Raw genomic sequence first — 9,089 nt, 5'->3', positions numbered from 1 at the left:
TAAGTCATCAGAATTTTTTCTATTTTTTATCAATAAAGATGAATATCCCATGTTTCTTTCTTTTCTTTTTTTTTTTCTCTGAGTTTTGCATTTTATTGAAACTTCATACATACATTGCTTGGATGTAGAATTCTAAAACCATGTTTTTCCAAAAAACATTTTTATACTATATCATGGAATAATGAATATACCAGTGGAATACATAAGTCACTCAATTTGCTTCTCAATGTGTTAAACAGAGAATTATTTGCTCATTTGGTAAACTTTACCTCATTTGCTTCTTCACCTTCATCATAATTATCATCATCGTCAATAGCTTCTCCAGTAAAGTATAACAATGATCTTGGGGTTATACGCTCACATAAAAAGTGACCAATTTCAAAGTCTGCAGCGAGGATACCTTCAGAATCATCATCCAGATCTCCACTCTCAGGAACTTCAGGAGGGGCAAAAAAATTAGAGAAAGAGTCATCAGAAACTGTTTTGGTCACAGTATGAACTGTCCCACGTCCCTTGTGTTTCTGCTTCTTAATCATTTTCAAAGTGATATTCTTTTCTTTTTTCCAATCTATCTGGCACCCTGTACAACCCACAATTTCTGGTCCATCAAAAGAAAACAGATCAGAATCATCTGGTTCTGACCCCATGTTTCTTAATTGCTATGTTCATCTGGTATTTTCTATTTTTAGCAGTACTTCCCTTGAAACCCTTGCCCTGCATTACCTTTTTCCATGAATTATTTGTCAATCAGCAATAAGGAACTTCACTGAAATCCCACAACAGAAGTTCAAAAATCTGTTAACTTCAAGATTTTTTCTTATCCTCATGTAAAATGTTGTTTGTCTTTCTTATTTATAAAAAAGGAGAAAGAGTGGAGGGAGTTAAAGAGATTTTAGGTGTTAAGACTTGGATACAACGTAAGCCAGGGGATTCTCCAGTTTGATACTTTTGGGAGTCTAGATAATTAGAAATTGGGTATAAAGATTTTTTTTTTTCTCTACAAGTTCGTAACAGACAAAAACCTGAAATGGCAGCAGTTATTTATCATTGACTGAGTACACAGGAGAATTTGCACAATATCTGCAACTACTGTCTGCAGAAAACTTGTTTTTTCAACTTCTTAAAGCTAAATGTTTAAAAGCACTTTATAAATAAAAAGAGGAGACTATTTTTGAAATAGTGTCTCCACTCAGCACTTTTTTTTTTTTAACCTAAGACCATTCAATCTGACATATGTCAGGGGTAATTAGCAGTCTTAGCAGTCTTCTGCTAACAGAATACCTGGTGTACTTAGCAGGCATTTCTTGTTCCTCATTAACCAAATTATGTTCAGGTCATATATCAAATCTTTGACAATAATGCCACTTTCATGCTTAATTGGTTAAATAAATGTGTGATTTTGGTAACTGTACTGAGATACTACTGTAAATTCTTATAACCATGGCATTTGCCTGATGTAGACTGTGATGTCATTTGATCTATTGTATAGATTTAATAACACTAAAAATTAATGTAGCATTTGTTCCATATCAATGAAGATTTCTCCAGATGTTAATAACATTTTAGGTAAAATTCTAGTCAATATTTTGAACATTCTATTAAATGAAGTCATAGTATTTTTATGAAAAATATTATATCTGGCATTAAGCACAGAAAAATAAATTGATAACTTGTTTCTGAGAGGGGAGATTGAAATCTTGACATACGGTAATTAGCAGAATTTATATCTTGCTATGGGATATTTACAGTAATGACTGTGTTCTTAGAATACTTTTGGATCACAGCAAATATTGGCTCATAAAAAATCAAGAAAATCATGTTAGGGGAAGAGGAAAGATATTAATAGTAGTCTTAAAATTCTTGCTCTATGTTTTCTACTAATTAGCACTTTTCTAATGAGTGCTAACCAAATGAGACTTTGACATAAATTAGCAAAAAAGTTCTCAAAACCTTTAAAAGTAAAATAAATGACATATGGCAAAATGTTGATGTGGTAAGCACTTAAATGTATTAGTTATTAATATGAAGAACTTTAAACATATTAGATATCAAACCTACGTTAATACCAGGTTTATCACTAAGGATTACATTTGGCTGAATTTATCAGTAAAAACATGAATATAATATTAATAAAAATAAAGTTTACCAGTGGTGTGAGCAAGTTGTAAGTGTGTTCCCTATTCATCGGAAAGAACCCTGAAAGTAAGTAGTCCAGGGCTATATAGAAGTTCCACATTTACCATGAATACAGACTCATTCTCTTTTCTCTTCCATTATTCTAGATCAAGGATAGAAGACTTTTTATTAAGGGGTCAGGAATGAAATATTCTAGGATTTTCAGTCCACACAATTTCTCCCACAACTTACTAATTCTATTTCTGCCACAAAAAGTAATTTGCCAGTGTAGCATGAAACTACTAAATACCTACTAAAGTAGATATGATGGAAGGAAAGTCATGACCAACCTAGACAGCACATTCACAAGCAGAGACATTACTTTGCCAACAAAGGTCCATCTACTCAAGGCTATGGTTTTTCCTGTGGTCATGTATGGATGTGAGAGTTGGACTGTGAAGAAGGCTGAGCGCTGAAGAATTGATGCTTTTGAACTGTGGTGTTGGAGAAGACTCTTGAGAGTCCCTTGGACTGCAAGGAGATCCAGCCAGTCCATCCTAAAGGAGATCAGTCCTGGATGTTCTTTGAAAAGAATGATGCTAAAGCTGAAACTCCAGTACTTTGTCCACCTCATGCGAAGAGTTGACTCATTGGAAAAGACTCTGATGCTGGGAGGGATTGGGGGCAGGAGGAGAAGGGGACGACAGAGGATGAAATGGCTGGATGGCATCACTGACTCGATGGATGTGAGTCTGAGTGAACTCTGGGAGTTGGTGATGGACAGGGAGGCCTGGCGTGCTGTGATTCATGGGGTCGCAAAGAGTCGGACACAACTGAGCGACTGAACTGAACTGATATTCCAGTAAAACTGCTGTCAACTACAAATTGGCATTTGCCAAGGATATTTGCCATCTGCCTCAGCAGAGATTGAATCCCATACTTCTGCAGCTGTTGACTTTCAACATGCCCTTGAGGGCAGTTCAAGGTGGAGAGTGAGGCATTGTGTGCTCCATGGAAACTGGTGGAGTAAGTCTTTATGTAGTTAGATATTTTCATGAACTGATTTCATGATCCCAATCCTTGTATTTCCTCATACCTAGAAAAGCACTAAGTCCTTTCATGGTGATAGCAGCTTCTCCTGACTAGCAAAAGACCTTTTTTAAAGCAAGCATGTGATTACATTGAACTCCCCCTTCACTAATATCTTATACATTGATCTTCCCTCACTGCCTCTTTGGAGCAGTCTCTCAGAGCTATCTGAGGCTGCTGTCCCCATTTTGCCCCAAATTAAACTTAACTCACAACTCTGGAGTTGTGCATGTTTTTTGGTCAACACTGTATAGAGAAAAACAAATGATGGGATGGGTTTATCTCATGGATGATAATTGTACTAAGCTCTTCTTCAGAATGTGGCTTTCATCCTCAAGGTCAATTCATGACTCAAGATGGCTGTCAGAGGTCTAAATGTAATAGTCTAAGTGAAAGCTAGAAGAACTGCAGATACTAAAGGATCCAATGGGCTTCCTTCACAGAGAATAAGCTCTTTTTAAATTGAGTTTCAATGAGGACCTGCACAATATTTTTATTTATATCTCTGTTTAATAAATAATCTGAAAGATCTTTATTCTTGATTCCTAAAAACATAAGCACTACATGCTTAAAACTGAGAATTGGTTGGCTGTTGTCTCCAGTTCCTGGGAAGTAACCTCTAAATCCTTGGAATTTCCCCAGGGAAGTGTTTTTGTTACTTATGGTGGGTCCCTGGGACCAAATCTGATGGTTTATGTTAATGAGATTGCCTAGGGTGGCGGCTACCCATTACAGAAAGAATAAATATATGGTTAGAGATTTGGGGCTTTGAGCCATATCAGCCAACCTCCAGGAAAAAGAGAGAATTGGAGATTGAACTCAGCCATATAAACAATGATTCAATTAATCTTGCCTATAGAATGAAACCATAATAAAAACTCAGGACACTGATGTTTGAGTAAGTTTCCTTGGCTGGTAATTCTCTGCATATTATCACACACTGGTATGTCCAAAGGCACATCATGAAGACAACAAAGCTGTATATTTTGTACCTTCCCAGACCACATCTTATGCGTTTCCCCATCAGACTGGTTCTGATTAGTATTATTTTGTTTTAATAAATCTAATCATAAGTACAGTGTTCTCCTGAGTTCTGTGAATCATTCTAGAAAAAGTATTAAATTTGAGTGCATGGTAAAAACTCTTTAATTGTAGCTCGTGATCAGAGTGGGGATCTCTGAGATTGTGTCTGGCATCTGAAGTAAGGCAAAAGCAGTTTTGTGGAGGATGATGCCCTTAATCTGTGAAGTTTGGCCTGGATCCAGGTAATTAAGTCTCAGAAGTTATTGCAATCTCATTTGCCAGAAGTTAGTCATTTGACTACATCTAGATTTAAATCCCAGGGACAGGGGAGCCTCGGGCTGCCGTCTATGGGGTCGCACAGAGTCGGACACAACTGAAGCGACTTAGCAGCAGCAGCAGTAGCAGCAGCAGCAGATTTAAATTAGATTTTTAGACTCATATCTTCCATACCACCATTAGGCTTAGAATACTGCCCACATATCCTATAATTAAGCTAAATATTTGGGATTCTAGCTTGAACTAAAGGAGATCAGTCCTGAGTGTTCATTGGAAAGACTGATGTTGAAGCTGAAACTCCAATACTTTGGCCATCTGATATGAAGAGCTGACTCATTTGAAAAGACCCTGATGCTGGGAAAGATTGAAGGCAGGAGGAGAAGGGAACATCAGAGGATGAGATAGTTGGATGGCATCACTGACTTAATGGACATGAGTATGGGTAAACTCCGGGAGTTGGTGATGGACAGGGAGGCCTGGCGTCCTGCAATCCATGGGGTCTCAAAGAGTCAGACACAACTGAGTGACTGAACTGAACTGAACTGAAGCTTGAACTACTTGGACATCTTCCTTCTAAAAAAGGTCATCTTTCTTTAATAATTAACTTTATTATGTTTCACTTTTTGGTTTGCCTCAGCTATCACAGTAACAGCAAGACTACATGGTCATCTAGCAACTCCTTTCATTTACTTCTCTTCATAAGTCAGTTGAAAAATTAAGAAATTTCTCATCTTCCTACTACCACATCTAAAAACCTCCTTTGGTCTGTACTCATATTTTCCTGTGATCCTTTGAATTACAAAAGTAACATAAGAAGTATTTGCTCTATCAAAAACAAATTATCTTCCTAGTTTCCATGTTCCATTACTTATGACTTGTCAAGTACTTTGATTTAATTAGTGCGTATATTCTCTTTATTACAATAATATTTTTCCAGCATGCAAACGTCCTTACTCTCTTCCATTAAATAAAAGATAACTAAATGAAACCTTAAACTTCTAGCCTTATTCTGCTCTAATTATCTCCCAATCATCTGCTCCTGTTCTTAGTAAAACTTTGCAATATATGTGCCTGAGCTAGCTGTTTACATTTCCTTCTTCCTACTTTACTGTGGTTTTTCTTCCTATCAATCCATCAGACTGTTCTTGGTAACACTGTTAGTGTCAATTACAAATTGGCACTTGCCGTCTACCTCTACCAAGATTAAATCATGTGCTGCTGCAACTGCTGATTTTTAACACCCTCTTCTGAAAAAAGTTCAGGGTGGAGAGCAGAAGTGAGGTACTCTGTGCTCAGGGAACAACTGGCAGGACAAGCCTTCAGATAGATATCTTCAGGAGCCAAATTTATGAACCCAGTTCTTATATCTCCTCATATCTAGAAAAGCACTAAAATCCATGATGATAACTATTCTTCATGACTAGCAGAAAACTTCTGGAAAAATAATGTGAATGCGTGCACTCTCCCTTCACCAAAATCACATATATACTCACCTTCCTCCCTACTTATTTGAAACAGTTTCTCAGAGATATTTGAGGCATTGTCACCTGGGCTGCAGTCCTCATTTTGCCCCAAATAAAACTTGCAACTGTCATGTTGCGCACTTTTTAAGTCAACGTTAGTGATCCCCATTATGCCAGCAGTGAAAGTAACCATTCTCTTCTATCTTGTATTTTATCAGCCCTTGACAGTGTTGATCCAGTTCTTATCTCTTGAGTAAAATAGCATATATGTATGCTTTTCCTCTAATTTCACTTGTATGTCTGCCTAATTTCCAATGCTTCTGCCTCTTCCTCATTTACTTATTCTGTGGATCCAGGGAAACCCCATGATTTGTTCAGAATATATTCTATTATTTCTAGACATATGATTTTTAATAGGGAATTTCATCTATGCATCTGGCTTTGAAAACAATGCCAGCACAGACTGATCATCACATTTCAGCTATAGCTCTGACTTCTCCCCTGAACTTGAACCTTATTCCAAGCTTTCCATTAACTATCTTCATTTCTTCATTTGTAGTTCTGACAATATCTTAAATTTTGCATATTCAAAAATCGAGTATTTTTTTTCCTTTTTTAAAATTGAAGTTCAGTTGGTTACAATATTGTATTAGTTTCATGTGTACTGCAAAATGATTAAGTTATATATATTTTCAGAATTTTTTTCCATTGTAGGTCATTACGAGATATTGAATATAGTTCCTTGTGCTACACAGTAAATCCTTATTGTATTTATTTTATATATAGCAGTGTGTATCTCTTAATCCCATGCTCCTAATTTATCCCTCCCTCACTTTTGTAGTGAATAATGATGTTTATTTTCCATGTATATAAGTCTGTTTCTATTTTGTAAATACATTTTTATTATATTTCAGATTTCACATATAAGTTATATCATATAATATTTGTCTTTCTCTGTCTGACGTACTTCCTTTAATATGATAATCTCCAGGTCCATTCATAAAAACGAATTTCTTGATAACTTCACAACCAAACCTTTCTTATTCATTCTTTCATTCTTCATCTCAGGGATATCAGAATCATCCTACCAGTTGGCTAAACCCCAAACCTGAGAGTTCTGTTTGATGTATCACTTTCCTTCATGTCTCACATTCAGTTAAAGTCCTGTTGAAATAATGTAAAAAATGTTGAATGTTTCCATTTCCCCCCCACTTCTACTGCCCCTATTGGTGCCCAAACTACTCTTGTCTTTTGCCTGAGGACTAAAATAAACTCTGTGCTTCCAGTTATTTAGGCCTATAAGCAATTATCCACAGTTTGTAATTTTAAAAGCTAAATTATATTGCATTATTTTCTTGATTAAAATCCACTAATAGTTCTTCCAAATGAAGCTAGTATAAATCAATGTTCCTATTTAATGGCAGGTTCATGCTTAGCTTTCTGACTTTTCCATTTTTTTCTTTACTTACCTTATTCAAGTCAAATAACTTTTCTATTTTCTGAACATGTCAAATCATTCCTTTTTCAAAATCTTTGTGGCTAAAATATGTCTGAAATATTCTCCAGACATTCTTATGACTAAACTCTTAAGACCCTACCACCTCTGAGAGCTCTATATTGACAAACATATTTAAAGTAACATCACCCCGCCCCCATCACTCTGTGATAACATCATCTCCTTTATCATCTCCTTAGCAGTTATCACTAAAGTTATTTGTTTTACTCCTTTATTCTATCTCTTTCTCCAATGGAAAAAATATTGAGAATCTGTAGTAAATTTGTTGAACTGTAGATTCTGATTTAGTAGGTCTTGGGTTGCATCTGAAATTTTGCATTTCTAACAAGATCCCAGTTGAAACATATTTATCTAGGGATTTCATGACTCTCTTTTTTTTTTTTTTTTTTTTACTATATCTTTTCTTAAAGGTTTATGATAGTTTATTAGTTAAGGGGTTACTTGTAGAACATAACTAGGTTAATTAACCATTGGGTTAAAAGCAATTTACAGATTCACTCACTGTAAACATACAAACTCTATATAGAACCCTTAGGAATGACTTCTAGAAGATTACCTAAGAAGTGCACCCCAAGGGAACTTAGTGTACTGCTAAGGTCAGAATGTTACCTGTGGAAAGAGAAAATAACAGTACAGTGGTTGACTCAGGAATCATGATCCAGAGTCATGATCTGCAAAGGGGAAAGCCATAATCACTGTTTCTGGCAATGCTGCTATGCTAATCACCTGAATAATGAATGACCCACGCTCTGTTTCTCATCTGTTTAATCTAGTCCAATTCAAGATTTACCCAGTTATATCAATGTTACATTTAGGTTTCTTCTAGTTGTAAGGGAATCATAAAATTTGGCTTTTGGTTTTATAAGTTCTGCAGTACCAAAAGACATTGTAGGAGGAGGTCAAAATGAATGTTAGCTAATACAACTCATCTGTTTAAAATAGCCCCAAGGCAGTGCTGTTTGTGTTTCAAGAATTTAGTTTCCATTGAAAAATTTCTTACAATTTTTTTAATTTACTGTGCTTCTAGTTTCTCCCTCTAGTTTCAATATGTCTCAAATTAGAATGGAATATGGGTCTGAATACCAAAAAAACATATTGGGTATAAAATGGGATGTTTTGTTCTAAGTACATCCCTTCCTTCCAACAGTCTAGAGGTTTGTTATGTCAAGCTCAGAGCGGATTATTTCACAGGAGGATTACCCATATTCCATGTGAATATCAATTGAGGTACCCGACTTCAAAAGTCTATCCATTAAAGTTTACATGTCACAGTTATGAGATATGCTTTTGGCTTAGATCAAGTATTGTATAGGGGCTTCCTTGATGGCTCAGTGGTAATGAAATCACCTGCCAATGCAGGAGGTGCAAGAGACACAGGTCTGATCCATGGGTCAGCAGGATCCCCTAGAGTAGGAGATCACACCCGCTCCAGTATTCTTGCCTGGGAAATACAACAGACAGAGGAGCTTGGTGGGTCCATGGAGTTGCAAAGACTCAGACAGAACTGAGTGCTATACAGTATTCAATTCAGTTCAGTTCAGTCACTCAGGCATGTCCGACTCTTTGTGACCCCATGAATCACAGCACGCCAGTCCTCCCTGTCCATC

The 9,089-nt window shown here is 36.3% G+C and overlaps 1 protein-coding gene across 1 annotated transcript; it reads right to left on the bottom strand.

Annotated features, from left to right (window-relative positions):
* Positions 1-220: 220 nt before the first annotated feature.
* LOC113894609 (nucleosome assembly protein 1-like 1) lies at positions 221-647 on the bottom strand. Its single transcript, XM_027545300.1, has one exon. The coding sequence runs from the start codon at positions 645-647 to the stop codon at positions 252-254; it is 396 nt and encodes a 131-aa protein (XP_027401101.1). The 3' UTR covers positions 221-251.
* Positions 648-9,089: the final 8,442 nt, after the last annotated feature.

This window comes from Bos indicus x Bos taurus, chromosome 6 (assembly GCF_003369695.1).
Source record: "Bos indicus x Bos taurus breed Angus x Brahman F1 hybrid chromosome 6, Bos_hybrid_MaternalHap_v2.0, whole genome shotgun sequence".
NCBI lineage: Eukaryota > Metazoa > Chordata > Mammalia > Artiodactyla > Bovidae > Bos > Bos indicus x Bos taurus.
This window is presented reverse-complemented; position numbering and strand designations above follow the sequence as displayed.

Excerpts from the sequence above, each read along its gene's own strand:
- LOC113894609 (XM_027545300.1), bottom strand. The coding sequence starts at position 647 with ATGGGGTCAGAACCAGATGATTCTGATCTGTTTTCTTTTGATGGACCA.